The following is a 20,741-nucleotide window of genomic DNA, read 5'->3' on the forward strand; positions in this document are numbered from 1 at the left end:
ATGATCCCAGACCCCAGCCAGACAAAAGTGCCACCACAGGCTCTTCCTCAGTCCCCACAGACAAGCTCACCAGGGCCATCTCCCAGATGAACCTAGATTCTCTCCAGCTGACAATACTAATCATCACAGGACCGGTTGTTTTGTAACATATGAACCCCTAACTTGTTCTCCTAACAGTTCATAGGATCAGAAGCCTCAAAGCAGAGGTTGCTGAGAACGCAGAGACCACACAGATTCACTAAGGAAAAGTAAGCTGGACTATCACAGAGAAAGTGGACCATTGTGTGTTGGGGTGCGGGGGGAGGATTGGTTCCAGAATCTTCCTCCCATTACAAATAATAAATTCAGGTCCCTTATAAGACAGTATAGCACTTATAACTTATGTACATTCTCCTATATACTTTGTCATCTCTGTATTATTTATAATACCCAATACAGTGTAAATACATGAAAACAGACTCCTAAAAGAATGTAAATACATTGCTTATTGTGGCAAAAAGACTCCAGCCACATTTTCAGAGATATCTTTATCATCTTCATTTAACCTAAGTTAGAGTTTCTCCAGTGCAAAAATGCCTTTCCTCATGTATTATCAAAACAATTAGGGGCTTCTTTTCTTTCTTTCTTTTTTTTAAAGATGATACCTGCAATGTTAGATTATAGTTGTAACCCATAAATGGTTAACCAAAAATGAAAAAGTAAATATTGGAAAATAACATGTCCAGACACATCTTTTTAAAACATAGGCTGGACTTGGAGACCCACACTTTTAAACCCCAGCATTCAGGAGGCAGAACAAGCAGATCTCCACGAGTTCCAGGTCAGCCAAGGATACATAGTGAGATCCTGTCTGAAAAAAAAAAAAAAAAAATTAACACAAACACACAACAACCACAAAAAAACTGCAACATATTCTCGGAAAATTAGAAAGCCATGAGCATCTCTGGGATGGCATACGTGTTCACAAAAGGTCCGAGAGAGTCTAAGCTCTCTTGTATGACTAACCTTGAAGCTTGTACAAGCAGGAAATGAGAGCTAAGGCAGAATTCTTAACTTCTGTCTCCATGTTTACAGCATACCCCTGCATACAAACAGAATCTCTTGCAAAAGGCAGGGATTTAGTGATTCTTGGCTTTCAGGGAAATCTGTGTCTATGAAAACAGACTTTGCAAATCAAGTCCGGAAAACTTAGAAAACAATGAAGTGGGGCTGGAGAGAAAGCTCAGTGGTTAAGAACACTGGCTGCTCTTCCAGAGTGCAGGGGTTCAATTTCCAGCAGTTCATAACTGTCTGCAACTCCAGTTTGAAGGAATTTGACACTCTCAGATAGACATACATACAGGCAAAACACCAATGTAGATAAAAATAAAAATAAATATTAAGAAAATAAATAAATAAGAAAACAATGAAACAACAAACCCTGGGTCAATGAGGTACTCATTTCCAAAGCTGCCACATTACATCATTTTAAAGGTCTGCTTATCAACAAGAACTACAAATCATGCAATAGAGAGGACAACATGACCTCCCTAAGGAAGGAAAAGCAATCAATAGAAGAGTCTTTGAGGAAGCCCAGTTACTAGACTTACAAGACAAAACTTCACATCAACTATTCAAAATGTGTCTAAAGAGCAAAAGGAAACCTCAAATTTTTTTTTTTAGAAAAATGAGAAAAACGCGTCAATAAGTAGAAACTATACTGAAATGTATTAAATGGAGCGGGAAAGAGTCATTAGAAAGGCTCAGCAGCAGACGGAAGAAGTAGATGATGAGCAAGATAAAGCAACCAGACCTAACACAAATCTCCAGGACATGCCACTCAATAGCTGGCCACACGTCACTTCCTAAAATCGTGAAAAGATGTTTAAAGGCTAAGCAGAGTTCACATCCTCAGGAACGAGGCACTAGAAACAGGACACTGAGTCTTGTTTAATGTGTTGGCCATACAGGAACACACACCCCCTTAGCTTCCTGGCTGCCTTAGGGAATGGTAGGCGTTCACCAGCCCGCAGAACCACACCGTGGCTCACCTAAATGAGACCGCTTCTAAGTCAGTTTCTCAGAGCAACATAAAAGTGCTTGGCACTTGGCACTTTGCCCCGGGGTTCGCAGCCAGCCCCTTCTTTCCTGGCTCGTCACCTTTCCTGGATCGAAGCAGACTGACGCAGGTCAGAACTATGTTATACAACGATACAGAACTACAGGCAACACCGCCACTGCACCGTCGGAGGCGTAGCGCTCGGGACCTCACAGGCCCTCCAGGCACTCCCGCTATCGCTGGGCAAAGGAACACCTTATTTGTGTCTTCTACTTCTTTCCATACACACACTCATGCTCCTGTCCCTGCTGCCCTTCCTTGTCTGGGCTGCTCTTAATGCAGGCAAGAAGAGAAAGGAAACAGAGCAGCAAAATGTTCTTTCTTATCCTTGACTGTAGAGACCAGTGACCGGACACTGAGTGGTAATGCCATGCACAAAAACTTAGAATGCAACTCTTAGGGGCTCCTCCAAGCTAAAAATTTTATTTAAAAATGCTATTCTTTTAAGAGCTTACTTTAAATCTAGCTTTAAAATTAATGTTGTGTTTCCATTTCTTAACTATATAGATTTATAACAATAAAACAAAGAAGGTTATTAACTCACATTCTCTTGAAATTTTTAAATATGGGATGATTAAAATATTGATCAAAAGTTGAAGAAACAAATATCTAGACATTTGCAAGTCATGAGGGAAAAAGTAAGTTTTAATCTGAAACCAGAAAATATGTAATGACAATAAAATCACTTACATTCTACTCAAATGAAGTAATCAGAAGCGTTTTCTGGGGCTAGGCATGGCGGTGCAAGCCTTTAACCCCAGCTCTGGGAGGCAGAGGTGGGCAGATCTGACAGGCCAACCTATCTACACAGCAAGTTCCAGGTGAGCCAGGGCTACACAGTATGACTTCGTTTCAAACAAAAACTGTGTTTTTCTGGACTTAACGCTCAGAGAAAAAGTGATCCAGATTACACTAGTTTGTTGTTTCATTTTGTTTTTTGGAAAGAAACTAAGCAAAATGAAGCGGAGAATATAAAAATCCATCATTTTCGTCACTGCTCCTGTCAAGAACATTGGTGTTTAACCTACGTTTCTAGGCTGACCTTTGGAAGATCTGCTTTTCCTATAAACGGTCTAGGTTAAGACAAATTTTTCTCAAGACTTCTTTTAAATTAAGGGAAGAGCATATTTCAAGATGTTTGTTAATGCCTTCCACAGACTGTATTAGCAAGCAAAGAACTCTAAGCAAAAACTCTAGTGACTGCTGACTAGGAAAAAAAAAAATCAGCCAGCGCTTCTGAGCAGGAGCAGTAAGGACCCATTTAAAGGGCTTCTCTTAGCACCAGGTCTACACAATTTATAATCCAGACAAGTAAAATCACTGGGATGTGCCCCTGGCCTGCCTGAAAGGACGCACAACGGTACACTCTTCATTAAAATGTAAAGATTCAGCTTATAAAATAACATTTTCCCCCTTTGCTTGTTAGAGAAACAGTGCCCTCTAGGGGCAGAAATGTATCCAGCATCCTGTGCCAGCTTCTATTTCCATGCCTGGAAGAGCTCTCCAGCTATTACCAGCGCTTCTCAACCGCCTGAGGAGCTGCTTCACCCACAGAAGCTCCCGCAGCTCCTGAACTGGAGCACGTGGGTTCCGAATGAAAGCTAAGTTGTAATGGCTACACACTGCTAGTAAACACCCTCTACTTCCTATCCTCTGTTGTTCCTTCTTGGAAAGGAAGATCAGCCTGTCTCCAACCACAGCCTTGAGTTTGGGCAGGGCTGACCTGGAGTTGGCTCCAAAGATGGATCCTGATGAGGCAAAGCTGATCATTAACCTCCATCTTGCCGACAGAGAAGCTGGAACAGCTGAGCATAGGTCTGGCGCTGTGGCCAGGAAGCCATTCTACTAACCAGGAGAGAGCCTAGAAGAGATACTTGGTCACCATGCAGTGTGGATTCTTTTTTTTTTTTTTTTTTTTAAGATCAGAAAGAAGAGGAGAACCTCCCCTATCAGTGGACTTGGGGAGTGGCATGCATGCAGAAAGGGGAGGGAGGGTGGGATCGGCAGGGGAGGAGGGAGGGGCTTATGGGGGGATACAAAATGAATAAAGTGTAATTAATAAAAAAAAATACAATTTTTGTATACAACAGTGGGGGAGCAAGCTTAGAATAAAATAACTGATTAATTTTACGCTTGCACCTAGAAGAAAAAAAAAAAAAAAAGAAATGGGCCTTGATTTGTTGTCCAAGTTAGTCTTCAATTCCTGGGCTCAAACGATCCTCCTGCCTCCACGCCCCACACAGTCAGAACTACACGTACAGGCTAGCACACCTAGACCTATTATTGTTTAATAAAGTTTTAGTTGTTTTTCTTGTCATTTTTCTGCTAATGTTAATATCTCACTTGAAACACTCACAAACTCTTAAGGACAAAAAAGGTTACATTAATTTTTGTCTAGAGCAGCGTTCTCAACCTTCCTAATGCTGCGAACCTTGAATACAGGTCCTCATGTTGTGGTGATCCCCAACCATAAACATTAATTTTCTTGCTACTCCATAGCTGTAATTTTGTTATTGCTATGAATGGTAATGTAAATATCTGAAATGCAATCTCTGTGAAATGGTCATTCGACCATCAGAGGGACCCACACGTTGGGAACCGCTGCTTTAGAGCGAAAGCAACAGTTCTGTGACCTACTGGAGACCTAAATAGAAATGAGGGCAAGGTTGAGACCAGCACAAAAGTGTCCTCCTTAGCCGTTTTCACTCTGACTCAAGAAACAATTATGCCAATAAACCATTCGATCTGGATTCTCACCTTTCTAAATTGAATTAATGGAATTCATTATCTAATGGAACCACTATGCTAAAGAAAGAGGGGAAATAGAGTAGGACAACACAATAAATCTCAATATTCAGTTATGAGAGAAGGAATGTGACAGAGAAAAAGGAGCCAACTTAAATCATGGATTTTAAAGGCCAGGAAGATGCCTCTACTTGATCTGCAAGCATGAGGACCTGAGTTCATGTCCCTAGAACTCACATAGAGTGGGTGCCACAGCACACATGTGCAATCCCAGAGTTCCTACACAGACACAGGAAGCAAAGACAGCAAGCCTGGTGTTCACAGCAACAAAGCAGTCTCCGAGGACAGGCAGGCCCATGAGCCTCTGAGGCTTTGTCTGTCTCTGCCCTCACTGTAGACGTGCTGGGATTAGGCACGCATCGCTGCATCCAGCTTCATGTGGGTTCTGGGGATCTGAGCTCAGGTCCCCGTGCTTGATGTCATCTAGCACAGAAGAGCATATGAGTCGGGGAAGAACTTCCCTGAGTGAAGGTGTCAACAGCCTAGAGACGCCGAGGAGACAAGAGCGGAGGAAGCCTGGCATCACGGAACTGCGCTCCAGCTGCCGTGGGTCTGAGCCTCTCTGCACCACCACGGATCACCACTGTGCCTGGCCTCATCACAAGCCCAAAGCAATGAAGCCAAGGAGCCTTGGGCTGAAACTTGTGGACCGAAAAAGCCTTCACTGCTTTAACTGGTTGTCAGGGATGTAGCGCAGCAACAGAAAGCTACCTCAGCCACTGCCTCATTTATGGCTCAACATTCATTGAGTAAGAAAAGAGATTATTAAAAAAAAAAAAAAAAAAAAACAGGCGAAATTACTTAATCTTGCATTCCTCCTCAATCACCATTAATGCCGCATTCCATGGTCTCAAACAAAGAGAACTCTTCCATCTGGACAGAAGGAAGACGTGCACTTATTTTTCTTCAGAGCAGAACCAAAAAGCAAACCTCATAGTTCATTTTTAATTTCCAACCACACATAATCATATACAATTATTTAACTAAGAGACAGTAACTGGGAATTCAGTTAGTCTAACTCAGTGCTGCCATTTGTTGTCAAAACATGAACAAACTATATAGCAGAAAATCTTGTTAAAATATTTAAATAAGACACTTCAATTGCCACGAGCACCTACTCACAACTGATCACCACTATGGGCAACAATTATCGCCAATGCCCAACGCGTAGAATAAAGTAAAATTATCTCTCATTTCTTAAAGTTCTCTTACGACAACTGAATGGAAACTTTTGGTCAGACTGTATATACCTTAAAAGTAGAAAGTCCATAAAGCCTTGTGGTGTGAACGGTGTCTTGGGAAATATTTGTGATATTAGTTATGAAGTCCTCCAGATACTTGCAAGCGTGTTCCAGGTGTGCTGTGTTTATGATGATCTGCACCAGCTGGAATACAGGAAAGCCACCGTGAATTGACCAGTCAGGCCTGGCGGGACCACTGAGTCTTAACAACTAAACCACTCTTCCAGCCTTCACTACTCTATCTGCGTAACTATAGCAAAACAGGATACAGCTGATTTCAAAAGTCTGCCATAAATGTTGCTTATGAGCACGGGCGTTGTTTTAAAAAGCACGTATGTTCTAGGAGTGCACAGCCAATTACTTCCAAATGACCTGCCACAGCAATTTGTAGATTCCATACGCTAAACAAGTACGAAATGACGGTTGAGAGTGTCTGTGCAAAGTCTGTGGTCTATGCCCTAGTGGTAGATACCTAGGGACAGTAGATAGCCTCCAACTATCCACTCTCCTGTGTAAACTCTTTCCTCGTTTCTTTTCTTAAAGTTTCTGATTTTATTTTATATGTGTGTCTTGTTTAAGTGTAGGTTTGCATACCATAAGCCCAAAGAGGATATCAGATCTCCTGGATCTGGAGCTACGGATGTTGTTAGAGCTACGTGGATGCCTGGGAAACGAACCTGGTCTTCCCCAAGAACAGCAAGTGCTCTTAGCCACCTCCCTATCTCTCTAGCTCCTCTCACACATTTATTAATCAACGCTCTTGCTTTTTGAAAGTCTGCTTGCATTAATAAAATTTAAATACAAAGCAAAGTCTACAGGATACTACTTCACAACAATTTATACTTTTTTGTTATTTTATGTGTATGGGCGTTTTGCCTCCCTGTGTGTCTGTGCAACAAATGCATGCTGGGTCCCACGGAGGCCAGAAGAAGCTCCCCGAAACTGTGATAGATAGTTATGAGCTACCATGTGTACGCTGGAAATCTACCCAGGTCCTCTGCAAAAGCAGTGTATGCAGCCGAGTGCAATGGCCCATGCCTGTAATCTCAGCACTCAGGGAGGCAGGGGCAGGAGGATTTCTGTGAGTTCAAGGCCACCCTGGTCTACACAGTGAGTCCAGGACAGCAAAGGCTACACAGAGAAACCCTATCTCAAAATAACAGGAAAAAAAAAAAAAAGGAAAGCAAAAAGAGCAGTTATATGCTCTTCCTCTGAACCATCTTTTTGGCCCCAATTCTTGCCAATAGTAAAACATTTAGTTATAATTTTTTTTCTTACCTCTGTCAAACCTATATGAGGTTTTCTAATAAGGTTCAGTAAACAGCTACTCAGAATTCTGGTCAGCAGCAGGTTGGTTGATTTCCTAAGCATATCATCTATTTCTGTTGAGCTAAAAACAAATGTTAACAAATGTTGATAAATGTTATATTCTTTCCAAGAGCATAATTAGTCAACACTCTCAATAAGTTAACATAACTTACCAAAGTAATTTTTCCAAGTCCTATCTTTTATATCATATATAAATCATGTATCTTTACATATACATACATATGTTTACCTTTTACAAATGTCGATAAGTCATTAAACTACAAATGTCAATTTTATTTTAAAAGGGATCATTCCCCATAAAGCAGAACATTCATTTATGACACAATTTAAATATACCAATCAAGATAGAAAATCATGAGATAATTTGTACAAAGCATTATTATAATTCCACTGTAGAACAGTTGCCTTGTAAGGTGCTTTACACACAATCATAGCTAAAAGTTACTTTTAAAATACAAATTGAGAGACCAGGGGTGTGCCACAGTAAAGTGCTTGCCTAGCACATATGAAGGCACACATATAGACTAGGGGTGTCCCACAGTAGTGCTTGCTAGCACATATGAGGTCACACACATGCCAAAGCAGTGAAGTGTGCTACGTTCTGAAGCATCTCTGCTCCCTACCTGATAATTCAAAGTAGCACTCCTACCCATAGCTGTGACGACCAAAAATGTCTCTAAGCAGGGCCGATTGTAGACAAAGAGTTGGCAGCAAGGAATGCCAAAATTATCCAATTAGAACTTCTGCCTTCAATATGGGTAAATTTGTATCAGCCTTTATAGAAAAGCTAATACCAAAATGTTAAATTTCTATACTTTCTCCAAAGTTAATAGTATGTTAATCTGACATATACTCTCTTGCCAATTTTTCAATTATTTCCCCCTGGAAGGACTGCCTTGCCAGGCCACAGGGGAAGAGGACATAATCAGCTCTGATATGACTTGATGAGCTAGAGTGGGTAGGAGGGAGGGTTCCCCTTGTCTGAGGAATAGGGGAGGGGAGAGAGAGAGGTACTGTGGGAATGGAAGGTGAGGAGGGATGGGGTTAAGACCAGGATGTAAAATGAATAAATAAATAAGTTAATTAATTAATTAAACAAACGTGAATTTTCCAAAAAAAAATTTAAATAGTATGTTAATTGAGTATGAACTTCTGTACCTCAGGAATCAACATTTAGCTTAGTTACAAGTATCTGTAAGAACATTCAAATTGTATAAATAAGCAATTTATAAAATATTAAAGTGATTAATATTTCAGATTTAGCATCTGTAGTTTTGAGAGTAATTTGTACCACTGGGGTGGTGTGCAATGGTGGAATGAGTGCTAAATATTTAAGGCGAAAAGGTCATTACTTCTGAAATGTTCTTTCAAATGTCTAATAAAAAATAGACAAAGGGGCTGGAGTGACAGGTGGGCAGTTAAGATCAATGTCTGCCCCAACAGGGCACTCTTGAGTCCCAGCACCCAAATAGTGGCTCACAACTGAAAGGAACTCCAGTTCCAGGGAGTTGATGCCCTCTTCTGGCCTTCTTAGGCACTAGACATGCACATATGCAAAGATGTAGATGCAGGCAAAACATCTCTACCCAAAGGAAATACTGCTACTAATAATAAATAGGCAAAGGATATATGAAAATATTTAATATTGTTAAATCTAGATGCTGAAGGTGAAGAACTTTCCTGTCAAATAATCTGTCATATGTCTTATTATTAATATTACAAAAAGTCAGAGAAATATAAAATAGAGTTAGAGCAATCAAGTGTTAACACAACTCAAAAGCCTTTCCAGTGAGATGACAGTCCACCAGAGGGTCAGGGTCTGTAAATAAAGGGTTAATGTTTTCTAACAGCATATGACAGGCAGGTTTCGCATTAGTGAGCTTACCTTCGGTGTAACGACTCTGAAAATTTAAGGCTGGCATAAATAAATTCTCTAACTTGCGTATAAACAAGAGGCACTGACTGGGACATGGGAAACTTCTTTGGGAAAGATTGCTGTAAAAAGAGAAAGTTAGTACTGTTGTTGGGATGTGTTTCTTTAGAAAATGACATTCTAGTCTCTTATAAAGGTAAAGTATTAAGATGATTTCACAATTCCATGTAAATAATTGCATAAAAGTCTATGGTTATATTTCTATATTATTTTTATATGTGTTTTTTTTATAATATTCACCTATTTAGCTAGTTAGTTACTTAGCTAGCAGTTCTGAGACAGGATCTCCCTAGGTAGCCTGGCTGGCTTATAACCTGTGGTCCTGATTTTGCTTCCCAAGGGTTCATATTACAGACATGTCCAGCTTATTTTTAATTTCAGACAAATCCAGAATTTTTCTTTTCTTTTAAAGCACAGCCATTGATGAGTGGTGGGGGCACATGCCTCTAATCCGCCCCCTCAGGATGCAGAGGCAAGAGGATCTCTGAGTTCGAAGCCAGCCAGGGCTACAGAACAAGTTCCAGGACAGCCAGGGCAACATAGGGAAATTCTGTCTAGAAAAAGAAACAAACAAACAAACAAAACCCACAGCCATTTGCACAGATCACAGAATCAAGCACAGGATGAGCCTGTCAACATTGCTTTGTGCTCTGGTAACGTAAGCACGATGCAGGCGATGTCTCCTGTCTGCTCCCTTCCTTTGCTCTATGTTGTTCTGATGTGTACGTGCACATACGTGGAGCGTGTACATGTGGGGTGTACAGCATATATATATATATATATACACGCAGGTGTGTCTAACGCGCAGAGGCCAAAAGAGCAGAGCAAGTACCCCGCTCCATTACTCTTCACCTTAGTCCCTTGAGGAGGATTCTCCTGCCGAATCTGAAGCGAGGCCGGCAGCCGGCAATCCTCCTGCCTCTGTACCTAGCAGCACAGTCACAGGCACACAGCTTCAGTTGGCTTTAAGTGAGCACTTGGGGATCCGAATTCAGGTCCTCATGTCTGTGCAGCAAGCACTCTCACCTACTGAGCCTTCTTAGTAACAGTGAGATTCCCATTCACTTAAGCTTCACTGAAGGTGGGACTCCAATTAAGAGTTATCCCAAGTTTCAGAATATACTTTACAGAAGTTTTCTGATCACTTTACCAACAAACACTGGTAGGGAGCAATGATTTACTTCCAAACTCTTTCATCAGCCAAACTTCTCTAGAACATTTGCAATCTCCAAGAAGGGAAATCCCTCCAAGATTTTAACCCCAAAGCCTCTTATGTCTCACACTTTAAGACGTTTAAGCTACACTTCCACCTTCGTATTTATCGAAGCCTTGCTATGTCCGTCAGTGCGCCCTCATTAATCACCACCGACTCCCTCGTTACGTCCAGTGGCGCGGTGTCTCCCTTTTCCCTGGCTTCTCTGAAGACCTGGTACGGTTGGCCCCTTTTCCTTCTGAAATGATCTCTCCTCCCTCCTGCCCAACCCTGGCTGTCCTCCAATTTCTCTACCTGCTCTAGTTCTTGTACTCAGCCATTCTTTGATTATTGCTACGACTTACAGCTTTATCCCACATAAATCACAAAGGGCTGGAAAAACAAAGACAAAAATAAAAATTGAAAAGTGATTGTTATACAAAATATGATATTCTTTTTTGGATTGTGTATGTGAGAGGTATGTGCATGTTCATATGTGTGCATGTTTACAAAAGCATGAAGACCATGCATTCCCGGTTAAGGTCAAAGGACAGCCTTGAGAATCAATCCCACTTTCCACCTCTGTTGCAAAGTATAATATTCTTTTCCTTTGAGACCGGATTCTCCTCAGAGAAAGAGTGTGTGTGACTATGCATGTCTGTGGGCATGTGCGCATACACATATGCACTCATGTTTTCCAAAGTAGCTTACTTTTGTTATTTTGACTCTGCACTGCATATTCCTTCTTCTAGAAGAAATCGACAAGTAGCTGCTACTTTCACGTTTCTAGCATTTAATCTAAATAAACTTGTATAGAAGATTGTGTGTGTGTACAAGTCTGTGTATGCATATTCCTGTGCATTTGTGTTTGGAGGCCAGAGGTCAATGTCAAGTGTCTTCCTCTTTTAGTCTCCACCTTCTTTTCTGAAACAGTTTCAGCTAGACTGGCTAGCAAGAGAGCCCCTGGGATCTGCCTGCATTTGCCTTCCAGCTGGGGCACAAATACCCAAGGAAATGTCTGCCTTTGGCTTTGACATGGGTGATGGGATCTAGAACCAGCTGTGCATGATTGTGCCGCATGCCCTTTACCACAAAACCCTCTTCAGTACCCAATTTACCTCTTTTTTTTTAAGCCACAAAAATAAGATCTTTCACAGTGACAAACATGTCAAAGACATTCTCTCCCTAGAGCATACTTGTGCTGGCTGCTTTTAATGTTAACTTGACATTTTGGAAGAGTGGGCCTCAACAGAAAAAACGCTTCCCCATCAGACTGGCCTGTGGCCAAGCCTACGGTGCATTTTCTTGACTGGCGATTGACGGGGGCGGGCCCAGCTCACTAGAGGTGGTGCCACTCCTGGACTGGTGATTCTGGGCTCTACACGAGAGCAGGCTGAACAAGCCATGAGGGGAAGCCAGTGAGCAGAACCCCTCTGTGGCCACAGCATCAGCTCCTGCCTGCAGGTCCTGCCCTGCTTGCGCTCCCGCCCCGACTTTCTTCTATGAGGGACTGTGAAGTAGATGCACAGTGAATTAGGGTCACGGTGTTTTATCACTGCAATAGAAACCCAGTACTCCTGCTACTACAGTGTACTCGGCACCTAACACAGACTGTGGAATGCACACAACACAGGTATCACTTGCCCTGGGGACCCACCTCACATTTGCGACAACTGTTTCTGGTATCCCCAGACCACCAACAAAGTTCCTACGTCATCAAAATAGTCACAGTAGTAGTGACAATAACAGAATCTATCTATATTCGTATGGAATAACAAGAAACCGAGAATTGCTAAAACAATCCTCTACAATAAAAGATCTTCTGGAGGTATCTCCATCCCTGATCTCAAGCTGTACTATAGAGCAACAGTTATAAAAACTGCATGGTACTGGCATAGAAACAGAATGGTGGATCAATGGAATCGAACAGAAGACCCAGAAATAAACCCACACACTTACGGACACCTGATTTTTGACAAAGATGCCAAAACCATACAATGGAAAAAAGATAGCATCTATAAAGGTTACAATATAATTGTGTTTTTTTCAAACGGAAACAAACAAACAATAAAAACCCTGCCACCCAAAAGAAGTCATTCTCAACTTACAATGTTAATTTTGCACCATAATTTTATATAAAATTTATATAATACTAATACAATGATTTGTTTTTTTTTTCTTGTCTTTAAGTGAAAACTTAACTTGTACCTTTTCAAGGTCTGGATCTTGAAAGGGAAATTTACTGATGATGACTTTATACTCTTCTTCACTGGCAATGGGGATGGGGCTGTAATTATCCTCTTCAAAAATGTCCCTGTTAAACAAGAAAGACTGAAATCTTATTATTGTGCCATATTTGTAAAACAGCATCTTTAAAACAAAAACAAGAACAGTTCCTACAGTTTGGTTTGTTTTGTCAACTAAAAGTCACAATAGGAAACCCCTCATCATTCAGAATCGTATAATCCAGTACCAAATAGGTCTGGTCCCTCACTGTTGGTGTCCAGTGTCCTCGCAGAACCTCACTCCTAACTTTCCCGTCTAGGACACCTCTCAAGATGGTACATTCTGAAGAAAAGCCCTTGAAGCTCAGGGCAATGTGATTATTACTCAGCCTCAGATGCTGTGACTAGAAAGGATCTCTATGTGCTCACCTGTGCAAACCTCCTGCAGTTCGACAGGGCCACATGACTAACTGGTTTAAGCCACTGGGCTTAAAAAGGAAGTGACGCTCTGAGTCACAAGCATCTCAGCTTTGCTATCAAGCTGATGCCTGAGTTCAATCCCTAATATACATCCAATATGTCTGATAAGGGATGAACATTAAAAATAGGGAATGCAAAGAACTCAACAGCAAGAAAATAAATCACCAGATTAAAAATAAGCAAGGACATACATAGTCCAAGGACGCTCAAATGGCAAAAGAACAGGCATAGGAAGCTGTTCAGTATCACAAACCACCAAATTTAAAACACAATGAGATATCATCTCAAGCCTATTAGAACAGCTATCATTGGAAAAAGAAAGGCGTGTATGTGTTGATAAGGATGTGGAGAAAAAGAAATTCTTGTGCTCCTTTGGTGGAAACAGAAATTAACACTACCATTATAGAAAAGAATATGGAGGACAAACAGTAAGAAAAGAACTAAAACTAAAACACATGAGCCAGCAGTCCCACCACAGTGCATCTGTCCAGAGGACATGAAATTACTGTAGTGACAAGCTATCTGCCTTCCCATGTTCACTGCAGCATTATCTGCAATAGCTAAAGTATGCTCAGATACGGAGTCAGCTTTAGCTTCTGCTGGACGGACTGATAAAGAGAATATGGTTTATGTACATAATGGCTTATTCTTCCTTAAAAATGAAGGAATTCTATCCTCTGCACTAGCACAGAAGAACCTTGGGGGCATCAAGCTAAATGAAACAAGCCTGGCTTAGAAGACAACTACCACATGACTTTACTTATGTATGGAACCTACAAAGTCAAGCTCACAGAAGCAGAGAGTAGAACAGTGGTTACCAGAGGGTCAAAGGCAAAGGAAATGAAAAACAAATCATCATATGATCCAGTATTCCACTTCTGAGTATAAACCCCAAAATATCTGAAACTGGTACTCACATAAGGCATAATCCTGCTTATAACAATATTAAAGTAGCCAATGAAACAATTTAAATGTGCCAGACACATATGACCTAGATATAGAGGGAATGCAGGTCTGGCCTGTGTATGATGTAAACAAACCACAAAGATAATATGCTAAGTGATCCGATCCAGACACAAAAGAGCAAACATTCCACAATCCCACTTACACTGAGATTCTAGAGCAGGCAAATTTAAAGACAAGATGTGGCTGGAGGAAGAAGGACTGAGTTATTGTCTAATGGGTAGAGTTTCTGTCTGGGATGCAACGGTTCTGGAGAGAAGTTCTGATGGTTCCGACAGTGTAGCTGTGCTTGATGCCATCGCGTTTATAAATGTCATGTGCCTTTTACCACAGCAGGAACTGACTATGAGCATTCTTATTACTGTATGCAAAATCAATTGGTGTTTGACAAACCTTCATTATACTAAGGCACCACAGCGTAGACCCACCTGAAAATACCAGCCCATTTCTTAAGCAATGTTTCATTGTATTGATCTCTTATTTCAAATAAAAGGTCAAAAAGCCGGTTGACTGGAAAACCATAACCCTAAGATCCAAAGGGAAAAAAATAGATAAGTAAAAGGAAAAAAAAATAGGTAAGTAAAAGAAAAAAAGAGGTACATCAAATGTTCACTAATCTAAATAAAACTACAATCATCACTACAATTTGAACTTCACTCACACTTATATACTAGTTTTCCACACCATCAAGAAACTTAGACATTCTCTCATATCCACCTCACCATACATCTGCCTCTACTATTTTACACATCAATTATTTTCTAGCATGTAATGGGTGCCCAGAAAAGTGTTAATGAATAATACAAACACCTACTTTTGACTTGACAAGAAGCAAACAGACTATAAATGTGCTAACTTGCTTTTTATATTATTTTATCAGCTTTGTCTTAAATGATAAAACACTGATTTCTTCTCTTTAAAGAAAGGAATGAGGGCCTGGCATTGGTAGTGCAGGCTGTCAATCCCAGCACTCCGGAGGCAGAGACAGGCAGACCTCTGAGTTTGAGGGAAGCCTGGTCTACAGAGAGAGTACCAAGACATGCAGGGTTACACAGAGAAACCCTGTTTTTCCTTGGGGCAGGGGGAGGAGACAAGAAGAGGAGGAGGAGAAAAGAAGAAGGAAGAAGAGGAGAAGAAGAGGAAGAAGAGGAGAGGAGAAGAAAGAAGAAAGAAGAAAGAAAAGAAGTGGATAAGAAAGAGAAGGAAAGAAAGAATGAAAAAAAAAGAAGGAAGAAAAGGGATTGAAGATGGTGGTGGTGTCAACGCCTATGGCGACCACCATGTGAGCTGGGAGGGGTAGAGAAGGGATGCCAGGAGAAGGTGAAAGTCTGGGATAGATATGATCTAAATACATTATAGCCAGGCATAACATCACCTAAGAACAATTTTAAAATCTATGAAAACATTAAATTCTCCCTAAAAACTGAAGATTTATTTATTTGTGTTTATGTGTATGTGTTTCGCAGGTGTACACGACATGCAGAGGCCAGAAGATGGCATCAGGGCCCTGGAATGAAAAAATGGCTGTAAGCTGCCATGCAAGTGCTGAGAGCCTAACCCGGGCCTTCTCCAAGAGCAACAGGTGCTCTTAACCTCTGAGCGCTCTCTTCTGCCCAACATTAATTTTTTTTAAGTGAAAGTTCCTTATGGTAGTAAAAGTGTCAATTAAAAAAAAAACCTAAAAATTATAAAACATTCTTTTGTTTTTTATAAAAAGATACCCTGACCCTTCAAGTAGTAACTATAAGAGAATAGCATTCATTAATGTAGTATAAAGGTACCTAATAATAAACCTAGTTTTCAGAAAAACAAATATTGAAGAATTTCTGAGTAACTAAAACAAACAAATAAAAACACTAGTACTTAACCTCCATCTTATTTCAAAGCAGTAAGTTTAGGGAGAACTAGGCAGGTAGAACATATCTATGGCCTCAGCACTCAAGGTAGAGGCAGGAAAACAGGAATTTGAGGCTAGCCTGGGCTATATAACAAGACACAGTCTCAAATAAGGAAGGAAGGAATTAAGGAAGGTAGAAAGGTAGGGAGGAAGGAAGGAAAGAAGAAAGTAAGGAAAGTAGGTAGGTAAAAACAAAGGAAGGAAGAAAGGTAAGGAGGGAGGAAGGAAGGTAGGAAGGAAGCAAGGAAGGAAGGAAGAAAAGAAGCAATGAAGGAAGGAAGATAGGGAAGTAAGAAGGAAGGAAGGGTGGGTGTACTTTAGACCAACACTGTTGCTTTCCTAATGTCTCCATTTCTTAAGTGTCGCCTTTAACGTTTATTTGATTCTCTACAGAATTCCTTGGAAGCTATCAAATACTCTAGGTTTGGTTATTTCTCAAACGCTGGTCCCAGAACTGTTTGTGATGGGTCTTACAAAAAGATGAGGAGTTTGCACTGAAATATAAACCCATGCTCCTAGTTAAAGTGTAGTAAATCTTGCATATTATAGCAGAATGCCAACTGAGCTATACTCTGTGCTTAGTGATCCCGTCCCGTCTTTTTATTTCATTATGAACCTAACAAGCAACTGGCAGACTGCCGAGAGCTTAAAGAACCGTGGTTCCTACAACATACTCTGGCCAGGCTTCGAATCATCAAGGAAAGCAAAGCTTCCTTCAGTTACTCACAAAGGGGTCCCTAAAATTAAGGACGCCCAAAATAAAACTTATGCAAGATCAGTATGAGAGATAAAAATATCACAAAATTTATGGGGAAAAAAATCAAGACATTCCACATTACTCTGATGATATCAAATAAACCACTCAAATTAATAAATGTAAAGGTAATAAAATGATTTACAAAGACAGTTGTGGAGTCTTCTCCTTAGCTCTTAGAAGAAAGAAAACAAAGACTCTTACAATAAAGCATATAGGCCACACCAGCATTCCCCAAAGCATAATCTTTATTATCTATTAAAACTATGTGTAGGTCTGCATGTGAATAGCATCTGTGTGCAGGTACCCACAGGGGTCAGAGGCATCAGAGTCCCTGGAGCTAGATTTACAGGTAGCTGTGGCCACCTGACAAGAATGCTGTAAAGCAAACTCATGTCCTCTGGAAGGGCAGAATGTGCTCTTCACTGATGACAGACCTTTCCAGCCCCCAAAGCTTTTTTTTTTTTTTTGAAACTACTGATTTAAAAAAAAATGTTCTAAGAGGAAGAAAAAAAAGGTCAAAGGTCACATGTACTGAGAATGTTGCATTGAACATAGGGACATGACTGGAAATTCTGCACAGTCACATGTACAGGGGAACACTGCTCAGTCACACGTCCAGGGGAATACTACATAGCCATGTCCCTTTGGAAGCTTATGGTATGTATTTATTCAGAGTAAGGCACTGACAGAAATGTTTCACTTCATTTAACATTTCCGAAATACTTTTACACTATAGGTGCCTTTAATTTTTATTGTATTTATTTATTTACTTGTGTGTGGTGTGTACATACATGGATGTCAGAGGACAACTTGCAGGAGTCAGTTTTTTCTTTCACAGTGTGGGTCTCAGGTCATTAGGCTTGGTGGCATTTGCCTTTACCTGCTGAGCCATCTCACCAAGCCTCGGCTCAATTTGCAGATGTTGGTAATTACCCTACCCTGACCCCAAGATCTCCCTATGTACCGTAAGCTGGTCTCAAATTCAAGATCCTCCTTCTACAGCCCCCATACAGCTGTAGAGATTACAGACACACACCACCATGTCTGGCCTCCTTTTGGGGGAGGGTTGGGTTTTTGAGACAAGGTTTCTCTGTGCCCTGGCTGTCCTGAAACTAGCTCAGTAGACCAGGCTGGCCTTGAACTCGCGGAGATCTGCCTGCTTCTGCCACCCAAGTGCTGAGATTACAGGTGAATGCCACTATGAATCCCAGCTATGACCTCCTTCCTTCAAGTTACAAAAATACTAGATTCTCACTGAAATGGCCTGTATTTTAAAAGGTGCTGGTATATTCTGAGCTCTGTCCAAGCTTCAAAACTGCAAGGGAGGTGTTGAGTATAGGTCTGGGTAGGGAAATATCAATATATAAGTAAACATTTATTACAACTGATCTACTACCATTAATCCAAAAACATAATAAAATTCACAGTCTGTTTTTTATGTCTTCACACACTCAAAATTGCCACCAACTACATGCTAGGTTACCACCTACCTGCAATGTATCTGCAAAAATCACGATGAGATTCTTCAACTCCAGTACAAGGTCAGGGTCAGTGCAGTAAGACTGTAAGAAGTGGGTCGGGGGTGAATGAAGACACACGAGACAACAGAAACAGAAGTTAAAATTAAGACATCAGCCCTGAAACTCTGTCCTTTAATGTGGGAGACTAAGAACAAAATTAAAATCTGGGTTAACTGGATCCAAGGCTGCTCTGCTCGCCCCAGCACGAATGTTTAAGAGACTGTGCATGACACGTAAAACAAGCTCTCTGTGGGAAAGAGAGGATGTTTGTATTTCTGTCAGTCTTCAGACTTTTAAGAAACTAGTTACAAACTTTGAAAGTGGTCTCCATATGCACCATACATTTCTAGTTTCATTATTTCTCTATTCTCAATACTATGAAAGACATATATTACCTTTTCCAGTGTAAGAATGGCAATTTAAGTTTTTCTTAATAATAACCAAAAGAAAATGAACACTTTAAAAAGTCAGAGCATTTAATTCACTGTCTCTTGATAACACTTAAGATTCTGAATGTGCCCCCTACAAAGATGTAGCAGGTGGGCAGCTTGGACTACATGTGGTTCCTCTAGCAAGGGAAGTGGGGACTGCATCAAACAGACTCACTTGCCAGCTTTTTGATCACTTCCCCCTGGCAACACTTACCAGGCCACAGGGAAAGTTACATCAGACATGATGCAGCTTGATGAGCTGGGGTAGATGGGAAAGGGAGCTCCCCTTTTCTGAGGAAGATGCGAGGGAGAGAACACCATTACCTCTGTCTATTCTGGGGGGAACACCATTACCTCTGTCTACTCTATCTCTCCTTCCCAGTGAGATTTGTGCTTCCTCACTTGAGTCCTCCTTATTACTTATCTTCTTTGGGTCTGTGCCTCTAACTAGACTAGTTTTCTGGTAAAGGGTGAGGAACACCAACCCATCCACAAAAACTTTGACCCAAGATTTACCCTGCTATGAAATGTGCAGGGATAAAGATAGAACAGAGAGCAGAGGTTGAGGGAAGCCCAACCAACCAATGCCTGGCCCGACCAAAGCCCCACTCTATCAGAGACTGCCAGCCCCTGACACTATGAACAATACTCTACTAAGCTAGCAGACAGGAGCCTGTCAGAGTTGTTCTATGAAAACAGATGCTGAGACTCACAGCGAAACACTGGGCGATGATGCATAAGGAGTCTTGGGGAATAGTGGGAGGAAAGAGAAAAGGAACTGACAAGGAGCTCCACAGGAAAAACAACAGGGCCAACTAACCAGGGCCCGGAGGGGTTTGCTGAGACTGAAGCCTCAACCAAGGACCATGCATGATCTGAACTAGGCCCCCTACAAAGATGTAGCAGGTGGGCAGCTTAGGCTTCAGGTAGGTCCTCTAGCAAGGGAAGTGGGGACTGCATTAAACACAGACTCACTTGCTAGCTTTTAGACCATTTTCCCTGCTGGGACTACCTTGACAAGCCACAGAGAAAGAGGACATCCTCAGTCCTGAAGCAACTTGATGAGCTGGGGTAGATGGGAAGGGGAGCTCCCCTTTTTGAGGAAGAGGCGAGGGGGAAGGGTGAGGGAGAGAGGATGGGGCTGGGAGGGGAAGAGGACTAGGGCTACAACCAAGATGTAAAGTGAATAAAAACAAATAAATGAGAAAAAAAGATTTTGAATATGCTATTATATTATAATTTCATAGTTAATGTCATGGATTTAATAGGAATATGCCATAACTGTATATACTTGGAGGTGATTTTAATATAAAGCATGATAAAATGCATCCACTATTCATGAACAGGGGCTCGCTCAATGGCAGAATACTTTCTAGATTACATGATTTCATTTCCAGCACCCCCAAAATACTTACTGAAATGTTTGTAAAGCTTTATTGCCAATATATCAAAAATCTGTAAGTCTAATAAACAAATATAGTATATTCAGAATCTAAATATCATAAAATCCCCCTTTCACCTATTTTAAATCTTAATTGCTAATTATAATAACATTACAAAATTTTAAATGTAAGGCTACTTTATTGAAGGCAAACTACTAAAACCAGTTATTTCCACAAAGGGCATTAAGAAAATACTTGATCATTTAATTTTAACTCATTAAAAATGATCTCTCATTACATGACGGTTTATTATTGCAAATGAGTTCGAACTGTAAAAACTGCAGATTTTAAAAACTATAAACATTCTCAAATGAGCTCTACTGAGTTTTAGTGGTATAATTGATTTTGGAAACAAAAATCTGGAATAATTAAAACCCTTTCTTCACAGTGTTGCGTGGTGATCTAATGAAGAGGTCAGCAGAGACTAA

At 40.8% G+C, this 20,741-nt stretch overlaps 1 protein-coding gene across 1 annotated transcript in view; it reads right to left on the reverse strand.

The window, feature by feature from the left end:
- Positions 1–20,741, reverse strand: part of Exoc6 (exocyst complex component 6) — a 120,046-nt gene that overhangs the window by 60,242 nt on the left and 39,063 nt on the right. The window contains exons 12-17 of the mRNA XM_055614047.1: positions 18,411–18,482; positions 14,695–14,792; positions 12,807–12,912; positions 9,359–9,468; positions 7,423–7,534; positions 6,154–6,288 (exon numbers count right to left, since the gene is read on the reverse strand). Of these exons, the coding sequence (XP_055470022.1) occupies positions 6,154–6,288; positions 7,423–7,534; positions 9,359–9,468; positions 12,807–12,912; positions 14,695–14,792; positions 18,411–18,482 (633 nt within the window). The remainder of the gene's footprint in view (positions 1–6,153; positions 6,289–7,422; positions 7,535–9,358; positions 9,469–12,806; positions 12,913–14,694; positions 14,793–18,410; positions 18,483–20,741) is intronic.

The sequence above is a fragment of the Psammomys obesus genome, unplaced genomic scaffold (genome assembly GCF_907164565.1).
Source record: "Psammomys obesus unplaced genomic scaffold, mPsaObe1.curated_primary_1811, whole genome shotgun sequence".
Taxonomy (NCBI): Eukaryota; Metazoa; Chordata; class Mammalia; order Rodentia; family Muridae; genus Psammomys; species Psammomys obesus.